Source organism: Rhinopithecus roxellana, chromosome 20, assembly GCF_007565055.1.
Source record: "Rhinopithecus roxellana isolate Shanxi Qingling chromosome 20, ASM756505v1, whole genome shotgun sequence".
NCBI lineage: Eukaryota > Metazoa > Chordata > Mammalia > Primates > Cercopithecidae > Rhinopithecus > Rhinopithecus roxellana.
The window spans coordinates 61,638,428-61,658,711 of record NC_044568.1 but is presented as its reverse complement, the minus strand read 5'-3'; the positions used below and the strand labels follow the sequence as shown (position 1 = coordinate 61,658,711).

The 20,284-nt window shown below is 36.1% G+C and overlaps 1 protein-coding gene across 7 annotated transcripts in view; it reads left to right on the top strand.

The window, feature by feature from the left end:
- CNTNAP4 (contactin associated protein like 4) overlaps positions 1 to 20,284 on the top strand; it is a 294,017-nt gene that overhangs the window by 238,362 nt on the left and 35,371 nt on the right. For all 7 annotated transcript variants that reach the window (XM_030924957.1, XM_030924953.1, XM_030924955.1 and 4 more), the window contains 2 exons: positions 9,065 to 9,235; positions 9,967 to 10,185. In XM_030924957.1, coding sequence (XP_030780817.1) covers positions 9,065 to 9,235; positions 9,967 to 10,185 — 390 coding nt within the window. The remainder of the gene's footprint in view (positions 1 to 9,064; positions 9,236 to 9,966; positions 10,186 to 20,284) is intronic.

Below are 20,284 nucleotides of genomic sequence, written 5' to 3'. Positions count from 1 at the left end.
GCTGGGGTCAAGGGGTTGTAGAGAAATATAAAGAGCCCAGTTTTAGGACACATTAAGGTTGGGATTCTTCATTAAACATTCAAGAAGAGACATGGAGTTGTCAGTTTTCAGCATATTTAAAGCCATAAGACAGAACAGCAGGAATTATTGTGGATGGAGAAATAACAGCAGGGCTTTGGGGCAATTAAGTGTGGATAAGTTGACTAGGTGAAGAGGAAGCAAGAAAGAAGAGTGAGAATATATCACCTATGAGAAAAGAAGAGTGTGGGTAGCCTGGACTCCAAGTGAAGAACGTGTGTCAAGGAGGAGAGAACAATCAACTGTGTTAAATGTTGTTAGCTTAAGTAAGATAAAACTGAGAACTGATCATTGGCTTTAGCAATGTGGACGTTATAGCGACCTTGGTGATGTTTTGCTTTGTCAAGTGTTTGGGGATAAAAGCCTGAGATAGATTCAAGGAATAGTGGGAGGAGAAAAACGTGGGGATATGTAATGGTAAATGGAGGAGAAAGTATGATCATGAGATTGGGGTTTCTGAGATGAGAGAATTAGTAGCATGTCTGTGTTAGTAAGAGAGATCCAGTAAATAAATCCTTGGATTGTGGACAGTTAATTCATTCTAACAGGAGAGAATGCAGAGCACAGGTGATGTTGCAGGAAGGTGAACAGGTGTGGTGATGGGTGCTTAGAGGAGGTCACTTCTGTCTTCTGCTCTTTTATTAGAGAGTCCTAGAAAAGTTAAAGAATGAGAAATGAGATGTATCATTGGGGAGAGGAAGTGTGAAAGAATCCTCTAAGAGTATGGGACAGTGAAGGCATGAGGGAAATATAATGTGATTGCAGAGGAGCATTTCGTGTGCATATTTGACATCATATTACAGCAGATATGTACTTACCTGTAGCGTTCTTTAAAACCCAATGTTTATACACAATCCCACATAAGGATGTATAATTAAGTTCTGTATGCAGGTATCAGGCAATAAGTATATTATGAATAATTTGCTAGTTTTTATTTTCAATTATTTTAGTCTAATAAAAACTTTAATTAATATTTAAAAGTATTCTCTATACATGAAAAATATTCAACATGCCAGATTACAAATGGGCTGTAATAGACCAATGTATAGATGTGCCTACTTAAAAGCAGTAATGTCTATACTGTAAAGGCTATAAGTGTGCAAATGCGGGAAGATATTAAGTACTCTTCTACTTACAGTTAATTGCTGAGTTAAAATAATTTTTAAAAAGACAATAATCTGAATATCAAGTGACTTTTGACTTCAACGATGTAAGTAAAGGAATCACACTTTTATTAGTAAATGGCCAATAAAAAGCTCAAAATTCTGACTGGGCACTTAATTATTTTGTTTTGCTGAAATCAGAGTCACTCTATCTCATGTTTTTTGGATAACTGAATTTGATCCTTTTCTCAGATGAATAACTGGACTCTAATTTTATTGCTTGACCATGTGTGTTCATGGAGGACATCAATCTTGGATTGACCAGATTTACCTTGAATTTATAATATGTTCTCCTTTTATATTAAATGATTGCCATTTGTTAATTCAGAATAGGTTACTTCAAACAGAATAAGGATGTCACTCTTGGAAGGCTCTCTCGTCTGATGCCCAACTCCACACCTCTTCGTTGTCACTCTGACCTCCGTAGGAATGACTGAGAGATAATGCAGTAGCAAACTTAGATAAGTGTCACTCATCTCATTTACTGTTTTATATATTCTCTTACATTTAGGCTAAAAATAATTGGATGTTGCTCCAAAATTCTGTTCTTCCAGTTACTTCTAAAATAAAATTCTATGTATGTCTTTGAATAATTAAATACACTAGTCTATTTCTTTGCTATTAATATCAGAACAGTTTTGCACAAAACTAGTATAAGACTAATGACAAGAAATATCTTCTTCAGTGATAGTTTGTAAGATCTTTAATTATAAAGACAAGTTCTGCTCTGCCTTCATAAGAGGAATTTTCACTTTCTAGTTGCCACATCTATCTTGTTGTATGTGCATGTGTAGGGGGTGTTTACTCTATGGAAACACCTATGAACAGCTTTGTTCTCTTTTGTATTGCTTTGCAAACCACAAGGTATAGTTATCTCCAGCCAGATTTTATTCTCTTCATTTTTGTTTTGCTTATATTGATTCCTATTGAGGTTCATGAATATTTGGAAACAATAATAGATGTGCTAAAAAGAGGAACTAGTGAATTATGAAACCAATACACAGATTATTGTGTTCTGATAATGTAACATATAATTTAATCTTAGAATTTTATTTCTCTTAAAATCTATATTTTTCAGCTTATTTTAAAATAATTCGTAAGTGTTTAGAAGGTGCATTGATTACTAAAATATTCTTCACATCAGCATTTCAACATTTAAAACATTTTTACTTATAAAATTTCCTATAGGGCTAGGAAATCTAACCTAAAAGTCTACAGATTTTTTAGATTTGACTTCAAAAGCACAATCCATAAAAGGTTAAATTGGGCCGGGCGCAGTGGCTCAAGCCTGTAATCCCAGCACTTTGGGAGGCCGAGACGGGCGGATCACGAGGTCAGGAGATCGAGACCATCCTGGCTAACATGGTGAAACCCCGTCTCTACTAAAAAATACAAAAAACTAGCCGGGCGACGTGGTGGGCGCCTGTAGTCCCAGCTGCTTGGGAGGCTGAGGCAGGAGAATGGCGTAAACCCAGGAGGCGGAGCTTGCAGTGAGCTGAGACCCGGCCACTGCATTCCAGCCTGGGCGGCAGAGCGAGACTCCGTCTCAAAAAAAAAAAAAAAAAAAGGTTAAATTGATAAATGAGACTCTATCACAATGAAATTTTACTTTGTGAAAAGTTCCATGAAGAGGAAGAAAAGTCAGGCTACAGACTGGTAAAAAAGCAACTGCAAACCACCTGTCTGAGAAAGGACTAGTATCTAGAATATATGACGAATCCTCAAAAGTTGACAGTAAAAAAGAAAGAAAGAAAGAAAGAAAAAAAACAATTAAAATATGGGAATATGGGTGTTACAGACTAAATTGTCTTCCCAAAATTTATGTTGAAGTCCTAACCCCGATGTGACTATATCTGAAGATAGGGCCTTTAAGGAGATCACTAAGGTAAATGAAGTTGTAAGGGTGGTGCCCTAATTCAATAGGACCAGTGTCCTTAGAAGAAAGAGACACCAGAGACCCTGCTCTCTGTGCTTACTCAGAAGAAAGACCGTGTAAGGTCACAGGATGAAGGCAGTCATCTGCAAGCCAGAAGAGAGGTCTCACAAGAAACCAATCCTGCCAGCACTTTGATGTTGGACTTTTAGCCTCCAGCACTGTGAGAAATAAACGTCTGTTTTTAAGGCCACCTGACTGTGGGATTTTGTTATGGCAGTCTGGGCAGACTGACACAATGGGCAAAAGACATGGAGGGAGGTTCCACCAAAGAAGGTACATAGATGGCAAGAAAGCACATGAAATAGTACCCAGCATCATCAACTGCTAGGCAAATGCATATTACATCCGCATGAGATAACACTTCACACCTTTCAAAAGGACTAAGATTAAAAAAAAAATAATGCCAACACAAAATACTGGCCAGTAGATTGAGAAACTGGATCACTCCTACATTGCTGGTAGGAACGTCAAATGACACAATCACGCTAGAAAACCATTTAGTAGTTGTTTTGTTTTTTTATTTTACTTTAAGTTCTGGGATACATGTGCAGAATGTGCATATTTGTCACATAGGTGTACATGGGCCACAGTGGTCTGCTGCACCTATCAACCCATCATCTAGGTTTAAGCCCCGCATCCATTAGGTATTTGTCTTAATTCTCTCCCTCCCTTTCCCCCGCTACCCCCCAACAGGCCCCAGTGTGTGATGTTCCCCTCCCTGTGTCCATGTGTTCTCATTGATTAACTCCCAACTACAAGTGAGAACATGTGGTGTTTGGTTTTCTGTTTCTGTGTTAGTGTGCTGAGACTAATCATTTCCAGATTCATCCATGTCCCTGCAAAGGACATGAGCTCATTCTTTTTCAAGGCTGCATAGTATTCCATGGTGTAGATGTGCCACATTTTCTTCACCCAGTCTATCATTGATGGGCATTTGGGTGGGTTCCAAGTCTTTGCTATTGTAAATAGTGCTGCAATAAACATACGTGTTTATTGATTGTAATTCTTTGGGTATATACCCAGTAATGGCATTGCTGGGTCCAATGGTATTTATGGTTCTAGATCCTTGAGGAATTGCCACACTGTCTTCCACAGTGGTTTGCAACTCTCATACAATCCAGTGATTGTACTCTTGGGCATTTTCCCCAGGGAACTGGCAACTTATGTTCACATAAAAATTTGTACACAGATGTTGACAGAAGCTTTATTGGTAATAGCTGAAAGCTACGTAGGTGTCCTTCCGCAGGTAAATGGTTAAATAAATTATACATCCATACCATGGAATACTACTCAGCAGTAGAAAGAGATGAACTATTGATACAGAAAACAACATGGGTAAATCTTCAAAGAGTAATTCTGGGCCAGACATGGTGGCTCACGCCTATAATCCCAGCACTTTGGGAGGCCAAGGTAGGTGAATCACCTGAGGTCAGGAGTTCAAGACCAGCCTGGTCAACATGGTAAAACCCCGTCTCTACTAAAAATACAAAAATTAGCCAGGCATAGTGGTGTGCACCTGTAATCCCAACTACTCAGGAGGCTGAGGCAGGAGAATCTCTTGAACACTGGAGGCAGAAGTTGCAGTGGCCAAGATTGCACCATTGCACTCTAGCCTGGGTGACAGAGTTAAGAATCTGTCAAAAACAAAAATGAGTTCTGATGTTTGTTTTTTTTCAAAGCAAGCTAATCTCAAAAGACTGCATACTGTATGCTTTTATTTGAAAGCATTCTTGAAATGACAAAATTGTAGAAATGAAGAACTGATTAGTTGTTGCCAGGAAGTTAAAGAAGGGGTGCAGAGGGAGGAAAGCGGGTTTAGCTGTGCAAGGGAAGCAGGAAGAATACTGTGGTGATAGAAATGTTCTGCATCTTAGCGTCAATGTCACTATCCTGGTTTTGGCATCCTACTATTGTTTTGTAAGGGATTATCATAGGGGGAAACTAGATAAAGGATACATGGAATCTTTCTGTATTATTTCTTACACCTGCATAAGCATCTACAAACGTTTGAAAATAAACATTTTATACAAAAAAAACTAGCCGGGCGTGGTGGCGGGCGCCTGTAGTCCCAGCTACTCGGGAGGCTGAGGCAGGAGAATGGCGGGAACCCGGGAGGCGGAGCTTGCAGTGAGCTGAGATCTGGCCACTGCACTCCAGCCTGGGCGACAGATCGAGACTCCGTCTCAAAAAAAAAAAAAAAATAAATAAATAAATAAATAAACATTTTAATTAAATCCATATTTCTGGCTTATTTCTTTACGATGATTAAGCATTCAGAAAGACTCATTTGAATAGTGAATGATTCCTTGCTTTGGCATTTCTATATTTCATTTTATTTTGCTTTTAAGAAAGGCAGTGTTAGCATGCTATATGCATTTTGATTTTAAAACTAAAATGTATTACCTTGAAAAACTGTGTTTTTAAAATACTATTTTTTAAAAACAGCTTTATTGATATCAAATTCATATATTACACATTTCATTAATGTGAAATGTGCTATTCAGTGGCTTTTAGTATATCTACGTTGTGTAACAATGATCACACCGATTTTAGAACATGGTCATTACCCTGAAAAGAAACCTTACCCTTCTGAGCCACTGCTCTCCCTCAATTAGCCCATCTCCCTAACCCTAGGAAACCACAAATCTACTTTGTGTCCGTAAGTCTGTTTTTTTTTTTTTCAAAAAGGAATTCTATAAATGTTTGGCAAAATAATTATTTTTAAAAGTACTTATAGTCCTAGCATAGAACTAAGTTAATTTTCCTAAATTGACTTCATTTTTAACTTTCTATATGAAATTCAATACTTAGTACATCTTCCTCTTTTATGTGAATGACTATATGGATTTATTCTTTTATATAATTTACTTTATTCTGGTAAGATAAAAGGTAGAGTTTCTAGAAAATTATTATTTTATTTATTTATTATTTTTTGATGTAGAGTGTCATTCTGTCATCCAGGCTGGAGTGCAGATGTGTAATCTCGGCTCACTGCAATCTCAGCCTCCCAGGCTCAAGTGATTCTCCTGCCTCAGCCTCCTCAGTAGTTGGAGTTACAGGCGTCTGCCACAATGCCTGGCTAATTTTTGCGTTTTTAGTAGAAACAGGGTTTCACCATGTTGGTCAGACTGCCCTTGAACTCCTGACCTCAAGTGATCTGCCCGCCTCAGCCTCCCAAAATGCTGGGATTACAGGCATGAGCCACTGTGCCTGGCCTAAAAAATTATTCTAAAATCTCTAGTACCCTATATTGAATCGAATTGACAACAATGTAATTTAGGGAATTTTATTTTATTTTTACTTTTTTGTGATTGTTATTTATTTAAATTTTTTATAGATACATAATACTTATGCATATTTATGGGGTACGTGTGCTATTTTTTTACATGCATAGAATGTGTAATGATCCAGTCAGGGGATTTAGGATATCCATCACCTTGAGCATTTATCATTTCTGGGAGTTGGGAACATTTGAGTCCTTTCTCCTAACTATTTTGAAATACACACGACAATGCTGTTAACTGTAATCACCCTAGTCTGCTACATGAAGCTTATTCCTTCTATTTAACTGGAATTTTGTATTCATTGCCCAATCTCTCTTCCTCTTTTCCCAGTAGGCCATTTCCTGCTTCTGGTAACTATCATTCTCCTCTCTCCCTCCATGAGATTAGGGAATTTTAAACCATCTAATCCATAGAATGCTCTCTTCCAAAAGCCTGCAGCTCCTGCTGCTGCCTGCCTGCTGAGCTCTGTTTCCTCCCACTCTTTGCCTTTCCTTTCAGGTGGCCTAGATTCTGGTGGGTGTCTCTGAGCGCAGTGTGTAAAGGGCTGGGATACCGCATGCCATTAACATTATTTGATCATGGAAATATTGGCCTTTGCTTTCTTTATAATTGTTTTGAATTAGCAGCAATTTCTTAACCTGATAAAATTTCCTTACCTCATTTTCTACCTTTTGTGAATGTATAAAATAAGGTCTCCTAACTAAATGAAATAGACATTATTATGTATATGAGAGTGCTGAAGATGCCTAAAGTAATAAATTGGTTTCATTGCTATAAAAGCATTCATGTACAGATAGCAGCAATTCAAAGAATTGTTCATCTGCTTCAAGCAGTTCTTTGAAGCCTACTATATAATGCTTTATTGAGTTAGTTATGATATAATATGAAAAAAAGTTATATCATAATATTACCTAATTTAAACCTATAAGTAATTACGAATGCTCCTCTTTCTAATCAGACAAAATAAGATTTAATAACATTCCATAATGTGAAGTTTATTTTTATTTTAATATATAACATTTAAACAAAAAGGCATCTAATTTGTTCTGAAAACAGATCAGCTAAGAACTTCCAAGAATACAAATGTGTTGTTATCCCTGACTTGATATTTTACATTTTCTTGTGTTTATTTTTTCCTAGAAATCCAAAGGTCTAGTATAGGAATAGCTGTAAAAGGGACATAAGGAATAGGCTTGATGTGACTCTGATAATATATGGTTTCATTTGACTCTGGGAGGAAAAGCTTCAAAGTAGATTCTTGGTTGAATAAATTCAGCTCTAAAATTGTCCACACACAAGCTGAGAATTGACTTTTGAATCAGATCCACAAGAAAAACAAACAAAAATAGATATAAGCATTATTTGGTCTAGAATTTATACAAAGTAAATTAAAATTTAAGAAACACATATGAGCAAAGTCAAGTTTGTGATTTTTAACTTTGTAGCTTGGTATCTGTTCTCTGCTAACATAATGAACTGTTGTTTTGAAATTGCTGTTTTCCAACTTCAGAGAATCAATACATCTTTCTTCCAGGAAGATAATTTAGATAGAATTTTATCCAGTGTAGGGAATGTGTGTAGAGGCAGTTGCTTAAAACTAAAGATGTATATTTGTATTTCATGTGCAGAGAACTTGCTATTGGCAGCAGACAATGCAGTTCGTTTCTCTGATTATACTCCTCATCAACCACATGTATCCAGTCGGATTTCACTCCTGTCAGCTCATGCTGTTGCATTTATATTTGATTTTCCATACTTTTTGCTATATATGGTTCACAATATTTTTTCAAAAGGAAAGTTGTAGATATCAAAAAAGGAGTGAGAAAGTCAAGATACGTGATATTTGGGCAGCAAATTATAATTAACTTTATAGTCTGCATTTTTTTCCGATCTCTTAATTTATATCCCAACATTTTCAACATTTTCTGCCTATTTTGAGCATTTGTAAACATTCTGAGAACACTTTTAATCTGCTGTTCATCTACTTCATTCTTATTGGCAAAGTAAGAGATAATTTTGAATAAAAAGAGTATTTTCATGAGAATGTCAGCTTGGACAGAGTAAGTTGTATGTTGGTTTGTAATTAGACAAGACTATTTAGAATGCCAGTCTCAGTTTGGGAAATCACAGGCCCATTAAGGAAAATAGTGTATGTAACTGTGAAGTGTGTGTGTTAGAAGTGTTAGAACAGATATACTGTGAGCTTCTTTGGGGTTTTTGTTTGAAACAGGTAGGTGTTTTAATTTTGAAGTTATAGAAGATTGCTTACTTATCAATGTTTGCAGATCATATAATATCACTTTGGTGGAGGATGTAGTATTGAGGCTGAGGATATTTGTTCCATATAAAATATAACATTTAGACCATTTCTGTAATGATCATTCTTACTCGCTATTGGAAAAAAATCCAGAATTTCAATCCCTATGAAATCTCTTAGGGTCATGTTTTGTATACTACATGGTTGACAGAAAAAGAGCAGATTTGTATAAATACCTTTTTAAATAGCAAAAATGCTAAAAATAGAAAATGTAATTGTCATTCATTTTATTTCATGAATTTGTTATCTTTTTGAATTTTTTTCTTCCTTTTTGTTCACAAAACAGGATCATTTTGGAATTCAGCTTCCTTTGACACTGAGGCTTCATATCTTCATTTTCCTACTTTCCACGGAGAACTTAGCGCAGATGTGTCTTTCTTTTTTAAGACAACAGCTTCATCTGGGGTATTTTTAGAGAACTTGGGGATTACTGATTTTATACGGATAGAGCTTCGCTGTAAGTCTCCTTTTCCAGAGAAGTGTGTGAGATTCTATCGTTTAGTAGTAAATCTTTTAACTAATTTTTAAACTACTCACGTGTCTACTTTATCATCTGATTCATTGCATCCCTTTGAAAGACTCAATATTAACTTATCCTTTTTGTAAGAAAATAATTTGATACTTAATGTGATAATTTGGAAAAATAATTGGTAGTTTCTTGTACCAATTTAAAAGCAGTTTTAATTTCAGTTAATTAAAACTAAAAAGCAATTTCTTAGTTAATTACAAATTACTTAACCACTCATTTTGCTATACTTCTAAGCTGCTATTATGTTAATATCAAATGTGTATAGCATGCCTTAAAAATTATATAAAGTTTGAATCAGTGTAACAATTATTTTTAGTTACAATGCCGGTTGCTATTTAGTTTCCTTGCCTTGGAGAAACAGCTTTACTTTTTGGCAATAGGAAAAATTAGCTCTGAGGACTATCTTAGAATACCGTTGGCTTTTTTTTTTTTCCTAAAAATGTAAAAATGTGAATGTATTTAACTGTCTCATTTCACATCAGAAGACCTAGTTCTATGTTAGTGTCATAAGTTTCAAACAGTAGCATTCAAACCATGCTATGTTTATTATCTTTCTATTCAGTGATTGTTATGCTGTAGTGCTGTTCCTAAGTATATTGGAGACTCAGCACTCCACCACAGGAACTCACTAGAACAATCTTTATGTGTAATATTTCCAGCTCCGACAGTGGTGACTTTTTCATTTGATGTGGGGAATGGGCCTTTTGAAATCTCAGTGCAGTCACCCAACCACTTCAACGACAACCAGTGGCACCACGTGAGGATTGAAAGGAACATGAAGGAGGCCACACTTCAGGTGGACCAGCTGACACCGAAGACACAGCCCGCCCCTGCTGATGGGCATGTCCTCTTACAGCTCAACAGTCAGCTCTTTGTGGGTAAGTTATCTTTTTAAGCGATCATTTAATTGTATGATATATGCTCAGAAATGGCCCAAGATAAAAATAATACCAACTATAAAAACGAGGATAATAGCAACAAGCAACAGTAGCAAATCACCATTGATTCAGAAACTGTGTCCAAACTGGGCCAAGTGCTTCATTTCTTCCTCATAACCAGCCCGTGAAATGGGTATTATCCATATTTTACAGATGAGATAGCTGAGCTTCCAGGGTTGAGTTGCCTACAAAATCTCATCGCATAAATGAGATTCAGATTTGTGTTTAATCCCTATTTGCATACCTGCTTTTTTTTTTTTTTTTTTTTTTTTTTGAGACAGAGTCTCGCTCTCTGCCCCAGGTTGGAGTACAATGGTGCAATCTTGGCTCACTGCAACCTCCAACCCCAGGGTTCTAGTGATTCTCCTACCTCAGCCTCCCGAGTAGCTGGGATTACAGGCACCTGCCACCACGCCCAGCTAATTTTTTTGTATTTTTAGTAGAAATGGGTTTTTGCCATGTTGGCTAGGCTAGTCTTGAACTCCTGACCTCAGGTGATCCACCCGCCTTGGCATCCCAAAATACTAGGATGACCGGTGTCAGCCACCACGTGCCCAGCCTTACCTGCATTCTTAATATTACAGGTTACATGATTGGTTTTAGCTTATTTATTTATTATATTAGTGTTTTATTATGATACCAGGAATGTTTATCTCTGTTCTCAGAATTGTTGAGGAAACCTTATTTGATGAGGAAATCATCCAGCTGATGCCAAACAATGGACACTCTCCCTGCCGCCCCTCCACCCCCACCAGTCACCACATTGAAAACAGGCCGATAGCAAAAACAAACAAACAAACAAACAAACAAACAAAAAAAACAGATACCCAATGTGTATAGAATTCATGTTTGACAGTTTCACCAGTTCCTCTGCTATTTTCCCTCATTTTGCACATTTTTTTTCCTGATATTTTCTGGTCACCTACTTAATATTTATGTCAGAATGTTGTTCCTTTATTTCCTAAATCCATTCATGTGGCATTTAGAGATTTGATAGTGGCATCCTCTGGATGTGTTTGTTTTACTTTGAATCTTTGCTAATTAGTTAGTAGAAATTATGGACCATGCATTATCTCGTACTTGATCACTTCTCATATATTTTAACATAAATGAGGACATAAAACACTATAAAGCAGAATAAATGATAAGTTATTAGAAATCGTACTTAAAGGACAAGCATGATGTAATCCTAGCACTTTTGGAGACAAAGGTAGGAGGATTGCTTGGGGCCAGGAGTTTGAGACCAATCTGGGAAACACAGCAAGATCCATCTCTACAAAAAGTAAAAAATTAAAAAAATTAGGCAGGCATGGTGGCACTCACCTGTAATCCCAACATTCGAGAGGCTGAGGTGGGAGGATGGTTGAACCCAGTAATTGGAGGCTGTTGTGAACTATGATCATGCCATTGCACTCCATCCTGGGTGACAGAGGGAGCCCCTGTCTCAACAACAACAACAAAGAAATTATTTTTTAAGAATTCTCAAGAGTTACACTTTTGAAGAAAATTGATCAGATCCCCATTACACCTTTTATTTCTTAAGAGTCTGATGTTATTAACTTTCTCTCACTGGAAAGGATGAAGCATATTTGCAACATATTTGAGGAAGACATGTTTCCAATATATTTGTGTACTTACTATTTTGATAATTTATTATTTCCTTTGGTCAAATATTTAATGAATAGCTTCTATGAGTAAGGCACTATAATAGACAATCTAATCATGATCTTGTGACCACTTGACAGACTTACTTAAGGGTATGAAAATAATGAAGAATGTATGAGAAGAAATATATAACTTTTAATAACGTGCTAGAAGCTCAGTCAGGAAATTGACAAAGCTATTTCTTGAATTTAAAAAAATGAGAGATGGCCACAACAAAAGGTATGGCAATTTAAAATCTGTCAGTAGCTTGGAAATAGCCTTACTATTCTTGGAAATTGAGAGGCTGAAATAGTCCTCAAAATTTTCAGTGAAATATGCTGCAGTTTGCCTGTGGATGACCTTTCATTGTTGGTATGAATTTCAGCTTCATGAGATGGAGGCACTATATGTTGTGTCGTGTAGGAATCCTGGCCTTAACTTGATTTCAGACAGTCATAATGAAGCACTGGTATGTCATCAGAAAACGGCTTTAAAACAGACTTGAGTCTTTAAGCATCGATCGTGTGATATAATTTTAATAAGGATCTAAAAGATTTTGTCTTCATGGAGGCAATTGTTTAGGCCTTTGACCTCACTGTATGTGTTGAAATGTAAGGATTGGTGTTATTCCAAAGTTTTATAAAAAATAACTCTTGATTATATTTAAGTCAAGTCATTGAAAATAAAAAAGACGAGGCAAAATAAAGATTTGTGAAAAAAGGTGACATATACTGTTAACAACAATCTGTTTATACAGTTTCCTCCTTCCTGCTCACAGATAACCGTGAATAAGTTGACATGATTTAGTGTGGTGATACTAAGGAAAGGGCTTATGAAAAGAAAAAGAGAAAAAAAAAACGCTTGTAGTCTTGGGTAGAGACAATCATTGGCTGCCAAGACACCACATGAGGGGCTTGGTTTTATCTTCACCTCCACCAGAGTGAACTAGTCTGTTAGGAAAGGGCTTCAATCAAGTTGATAAAACAATGCTTACAAGACAAATTATTCATTTATCAATTTACAACATTACTATCACACAAATCAGAATTTAAGAAAAATTGTAGCTGGAGGTATTTTTTTTCCCTGTAGGCAGACTCAATGAAAGACACATTATAATTGAAAAGGTTATACTGAATTAGAGTATGGTGACTGAAAAACTAATTTAAAAAATCAGTAGTAATTGGAGCTAATTTTAAAAAGCACCTACTAGGACCAAAGAGTTCTGTGTTTTCCTGAGAGTATATTTCAGTGCAAGAGAAGACACAGGCAATTAAAAAAATCTATCTATCTAGAAAAACGTCTCTCTATATATGTAGAAAAAATATATATAATGTATAGAAAAAATATATATGTAACTATATATAGTTTTTATAGTTTATAGTTACATAGTTACATATTTCAGTGGAGAATATATTTCAGTGGAAGAGACAAGACACAGTCAATAAAAAAGAACTATTTGTATATATAGAAAAATTTTATATAGCTACATATAGTTTTATAGTTTATATGTAGTTATGTATAACTATATAACTATATATATAGTTATATATGACTATATAACTATATAACTATGTAACTACATATAAACTATAACTATATAACTACATATAAACTATAAAACAAATGTGGTTATATAGTTTATAAACTATTATATATAAACTATAATATATAAACTATTATATAATATAAACTATAATATATAATATAGTGTATATTACATTATATATAAACAATGTAAACTATATAAACTAGTTAAACTAATTTATAGTTAAGCTAGTTAAACTATATAGTTTATATATAACTATATATAATAATTACATATATAACTATATATTATATAACTATATATAAACTATATAACTAGTTTTTGTATGTAGTTTATACATATATAAAATTATATAGTTTATATATTTATATATAGTTATATATCACCATATGTATGTATCCATACAGGTATGCATGCATGTGTGTGCCCATACATATATACATTTTCCGACACTGATAAATACCATAAAGTAAAAAGGATACCATGGAATCAGGTAGTGATTTGTGCAGGGGACTTCTATTTCAAGTAGGTGGTCAGTGCAGTCTTCTCTGGAGACGTTAGCAGAGTCCTCCTAATTTGAGCAGAGGTCAGATGAAACAGAAGAGCGAACCTTGTGAACATCTGAAGGAGGAGAATTCCAGGCCATGGCTCAAAGTGATGGGAATAAACTTTAGGGATTCAAAGAATAAGGAAAAAAACAATGTGGCTGGAAAGAATCAGAGTTAGGGAAAGTATGATGGGAAACAAGACTGAGGTACATATCGGACCTTGTAGGGCCATGGTGAGGACTATGGATTTTACTCTAAGGAATCAGAAGAGTGACCTAATTTAGTTTACATTTTCCAGGCTCTCTCTTACTACCCAGAGGGATATGGATGGAGGAAATGGAGGGCAGGCAGGTTACACAGTGGTCCCTGTGAGGGATAATGGTGCTGCAGGCTAAGGTAGAGATGTTGAAATTTAGATACACGCAACTTGCTAATGAATTGGTCATTGATGTTAGTGTTTTACTACTTATCTATGATAATATGCTTGGGGATGAAATGCTTCTTTGTAGGTCTTTGGTTTTCTCACATTATTTCCCAGTTTTTGTTTTTGTGTATTTATTTTTGAGACAGAGTCTCACTATGTCACTCAAACTGGAGTGCGGAGGTGTGCTCACTGCTCACTGCATCCTTGATCTCCTGGGCTCAAGGGATCCTCCCACCTCAGGCTCCCAAGTATCTGGCACCACAGGTACATGCCACCGCACTTGGCTAATTTTTGTATTTTTTGTAGAAACAGGGTTTTGATATGTTGCCTAGGCTGGTCTCAAACTCCTGGGCTCAAGTGCTCCACCCACCTCAGCCTCCCAAAGTGCTGGGATTACTGGTGTAAGGCACCACACCAACGTAGCTTTAAATTTCACCTGGAGTTAGCTTTTGTTTTCTCCCTTCATCTTAATTTGTAGCAGTGATTAAAGCTGTTTCCTGGCTCCACAATCCAAATTGTATACCATAGCCATAAGCTTGCCAGGCTGCAAAGAGTCTCTGGTCCTTCTTCACAGGCCAGAGAAAATATTTCACCTTCTTCCTCTCCTTTAATGACACACACCTGCTCCATAATCGCACTCTTACCAGTAAATTGGGCTTCTTTGTTTATAGATTTTGTTTCAGCACATGTCATATGTAGAAGGACCCTTCTCACATTTCCTCACATGTTAATCCCCTGAAATATGTTAGGGTTACGTCTTTTTCTATTCTCAGAGTTGGTAACTCCATGGGTGACTGGTAATCTCTACTTCAATCCAATATAATTGATTTTCTGGTTACAGTTTTAAAGGGTAATTTAATTCCCCTTACTTGCAAGTTCAAGAATTTAATTTGTGGTTCATCCGTCCATCTTAAAGATAATTATGGCTAATCAGCATTTTCAGTGTGCGTAACGACTATCCTTTGTATCTGGATATGGGGCAAACGAATGAGGTAAATGTGAATCCAAAAAGTAAGTACAGTTTTCAGCATGACTTTATTCTTCTAATAAAAATGTTTTAAATACAGAGACTGATGGTAATAATAATAATGTTTAAACAAGTTTAGAGATTAAACATACAACATGAGGACTATAGTTAATAAAATTGTACGGTATTTGGTATTTGAGATTTTTGTTAAATACGTTAGATTTGTCACAAAAAAGTAACTATGTCAGATTGTAGATTTGTTCGTTTGCTTTTACTACAGTAACCTTTTTACTACCTCTGTGTTTCCTGTAACATTATGTTGTAAACCTCAAATATACACAAAAAATTTATTTTAAAAATGAATAAATTACATGGAAACACAATTTTTATAATATAGGACAAGACTGAAAGACTGTTAGTGTTATTCATTCTAAAATAGATAATGTTATTGTTCCAGCATTAAGTAGTTTTGTTAAAAATGCACCTTCCTGTTGGTTAACAAATTTATAGAACCCTACTGTGGAATATTTCAAATAACAAAGTTATTTTAAAATATAAATATGAAATGTTAGAAATTTCAATAACATGGAAATATATTAATTTGAGATACTGTGTTTAACACTTTACCTGCAAATAAAATGTGTAGCTATCTGGATATATGATACGTTTGATTTAAATTATATTCTCCATCTTACTAACTGGGTCTATGTTGATAATATTTATTAGCATTAAATTTTTTGAGATTAACTTTTTTAAAAATTTGAGATGGGTCTCTCTCTCTGCCACCCAGACTGGAGTACAGTGGTGCGATCTTGGCTCACTGCAACCTACGCCTCCCAGGCTCAGGTGATTCTCCTGCCTTAGCCTCCAGAGTAGCTGAGACCACAGACACATGCCACCATATCAGGCTACTTTTTGTAGAGACACAGTCTCCCTATGTTGCTCTGGCTGGTCTTGAACTCCTGGGTTCAAGAGATCCACCCGCCTTGACCTCCCAAAATGCTGGGATTACAGGTGTGAGCCACCATGCCTCACCTGCAGATTAGCATTGTTGCTAATCTCTCAGAAGTGGCTGTTGCAATGAGACCACATGAAGGAATCCAATGTATTTTCTCTATTGCTTCTTCACCCTCTCTTCTAAAGGCCAGTCGTAAAGTATGTTCACATCTCAGAGGGAAACTCTGAGGAAAGATTAATGCTTTAATTTCTGAGAAAAATCAGTAAAAATAAATAGAAAAAGTTTTGAAAAAATGTGATGCAGTTGGGCAGCAGTTATATATGACAATTGAAATAGGAATAAGGAAATGATAAATGGAGTTTCAGAGATGCAGCTAGCGTTAGCCTACACCCGAGCAATACAAATCAGAAGGCTTTTGAGCAATCCCTGATGTTTCAAATATTAGAAAAATTAGCTTCAACTAATCTAAACTGTAGGATGTCATGCAAAGTAAAGGAAGAATAAAATAATGCACAAAACCCTTGTATGACTAAGTGATAAGAATTAACATCAGTGTAACGTGATAGATTAGACATAATGATCACCAATGCAATGAACATCTCCTCCTGTCCTCCAGATGATTCCAGCCAACACATCACATTGCTTTTTTATAATAAAATGGATTCACCTTCTGTTTGTAGCCCATCTTTCTCCATTTTTGTTCTTAGTTGTGACATTGGGTCTTTGCTATCCTTTTAATGTTCTTTCACTTTGTCCTTTGTGTGTGTGTGTGTGTGTGATTTATGCCTATCTTAAATAGTCTTATTCAGAACTGCCTCTTATTGTCTTTTAAAAAATCAGCGTATTGAAGATGTGCCCTTGACTTGCTAACACTGAGGACTTAGCATCCGGTCACCACTGTTATCGTAAACTCACAAACGTTCTCCAGCCACAGAAATGATGGAGAGAAAAGAATCAATCATTTTTAAAGCTGAAATGTGACATTGGTCACTTTCTATTTGGTTTGTAAACTCAGCATTTTCGTAGAAGCTTCTTAAATTAGCCTTGAATTGATTTTCATGCAACCAGCTCTGCAATTTTTGTTTCCAGTCTCAATTCTTTTACTGACAGGTTTTTAGACGGGGCGAACTTTATCTCAGTACTTTGTGACTCTCACCTGGAGGAGAAGTAAGGACCCCTGACATAGTCAGAAGTAATTTGCTTTGCATTTGAATTGCATCAAATCTATAAATATTTATTGACTGTTTAGAGTGAACAATTGCTAAAAACCACATGCAAAGGTTAATGTTGAACTCTAAACATATTGAAGCTCTGAGACCACTACGGTCTCAGCTGTGTGTGTGTCTGTGTGTATTTGTGTAAACATATGTGTGTATTTCTGTGATTTCACCTGGGAGTGAAATTTCTAGGTCACAGCATATGCATAGGCTAAGCACAGGAAATAGTGCCCTATCTCTATTCACCATCAGATAGCTTCCTTTATAAAGTGGCTGTTCAGATCTGTTGCCCATTTTCTACGAGACTGTCTTCTTTTTTTTTTTTTTTTTTTTTTTTTGAGATGGAGTCTCGCTCTGTCGCCCAGGCTGGAGTGCAGTGGCTGGATCTCGGCTCACTGCAAGCTCTGCCTCCCAGGTTCCCGCCATTCTCCTGCCTCAGCCTCCCAAGTAGCTGGGACTACAGGCGCCCGCCACCTCGCCTGGCTAGTTTTTTGTATTTTTTAGTAGAGATGGGGTTTCACCGTAGTAGCCAGGATGGTCTTGATCTCCTGACCTCGTGATCCACCCGTCTCAGCCTCCCAAAGTGCTGGGATTACAGGCTTGAGCCACCGTGCCTGGCCGATTGTCTTCTTTTTAAAACAAACAAAAAAAAAAACATAAGAATTATTTATATATTTCAGATGAATCCTTTTCATATAAACTTATTATGAGATCTTCAACCTCTCTGAGTTTATTGTGCTTTCATATTGTTAACAGTGTCTTTGGACAGAAGTTATTAATTATAATATCTTCCAGCTTTTTATTTTTTAATTTTGGTTTTTGATACGCTAAAATATAGTTATGGGAAGAGAATATCAAGCAGCCTTAGGTTTGAATTCAGCACAATAAAGGTCGCATGTCTCTTTAATATAATCAAATCATTTATCTTAATTATGCACTTCTCCTCTCCTTGAGGCATCTTTTTCGTGATTAGCCTAAGAAGTCACCAGTGTACTTTTCTATGTCCAGTAATAAATCTTAGTGATCATTGACTGAGGTCAGAATTCAGATGGGATATTTGAGGACAAGAGAATGTGATTATTCATCATTGAACAACAGTTTATTTCTTTAAAATAGGCTTTAGCATGGTCAAACTAGAGAGTTGTTCTGGTTTCAACATGTGAGAAGTCTAAATAGACTCATTCTTTCTCCTCCTTCTATGACTGGGGCACGTTTTCACCAATGACTTTGGTTCAGGGAAAAGTGACTGAATTTTCTGCCCATGACACTATTGCTAACAACAGCTGCCTCTTTGAACCATGATAGTTCTTTGAACCTGAGGGAGAATAGTCCTTTTTCTCCCCTCCATTCCAGGACTTTGCTTAATGAAGAACATTGCATGACAAACTTAGAGCTGGGCCTCCAGATTCCCTGCCTTCTGTATTAACCAACACCCCTAATTCTGCAAGGTAAAGTTTTCCACCAGGATGCGGACAGGGCTCACGGTCCAATGCTTGACATATAGAAGATAACTTTTGCCCTTCAATCTCCTGACTTGGTCATGGGCCCAGCCTGCATGCCCTGTCACTTTTCTGCCCCAAGTTAATTTGTGGTTGGGCTTTGCCAGTTTTTCTTTGCCATAATGTCAAGGTCAGGGAGTGTCCTTGTACTCTGCCAGGCAAATTTCTATAGCTTTGAATTTTAAAGAGAAGGTTGAGGATCTTGATTTCTTTATTTCTGTAAGGCCCCTGCATGAGTTATGCAGTTGTTCCCAATTAATTCTCAATAATATTCAAGCACAGCACATGAATAATTTGCCATTAAAAATTTAAAGTGTAATCTCAAAGGTCTTTCTGCCACAAAAGTAGTGGAAAATTGGCATAGGAAAGAACCAGCTTCTACTCCATGACAGTAGCATCTGTCACTTATAGGAATTTCCTGAGAATAATAAACATGAGGAAAGGGTTTGGTGCTGGGTCTCTCCTTAGCACCCAGACAAATTATTTAGATGCAAGACCTCAATACCATTACATAAGTGGACAGGTTTGGTTAAACTCAATAAACATGGAAATGTTCGGCATTTGTTTCACAAGATACCCAGTGTTGTGAAGTCCTGAAATTCATTATATCTGATATAGCATGGCAGGTAAATTGATAGAAAATTAATTGGAAGACAGTTCCAAACGTAATAGCTCAGTGGAAACATCCAGAATCAATTAACCAAACTGCAACTCATTTTAATTGGACACACTCTAACCCTGAAAAGGCACTGGAATCTTTAATTAAGCTTTCAAGCCCAATCCTGTTTACATTAGCCATGTTTTTCAGAATAGTTACATCTGAAAACAAAGTTATTAACTTGAAAGCTAACAGTAAAGGAAAAATTCTAAATACATATATGACACAACGGTTTGTGTCTAATTAGACATTATGTTTTCTGGTCATTTAAAATGTAGCTTAAAACTATATGGTTAGGTAAATAACTTAAAAAGTACAGAATTAAGATGTCCTGTTTATAAAGTTGCATACTGATTTTCTTCTCACTCTTACAAATATTATCTAAGCATATATTTCACATGTATTTACATTTATCTTCTTCTGCTACTCACCCCACACTCTGATTTTCTTCTTTACTGCGTATTTATTTTTATTATGTTGTGGTAATGTTGTGTTTCCCCATCTGAATTTATTACTAGCGCTTTTTGTCAGCAAGATTGATTTCATATAGTTTTATACCTTCAGTGCCCAGAAAGAGC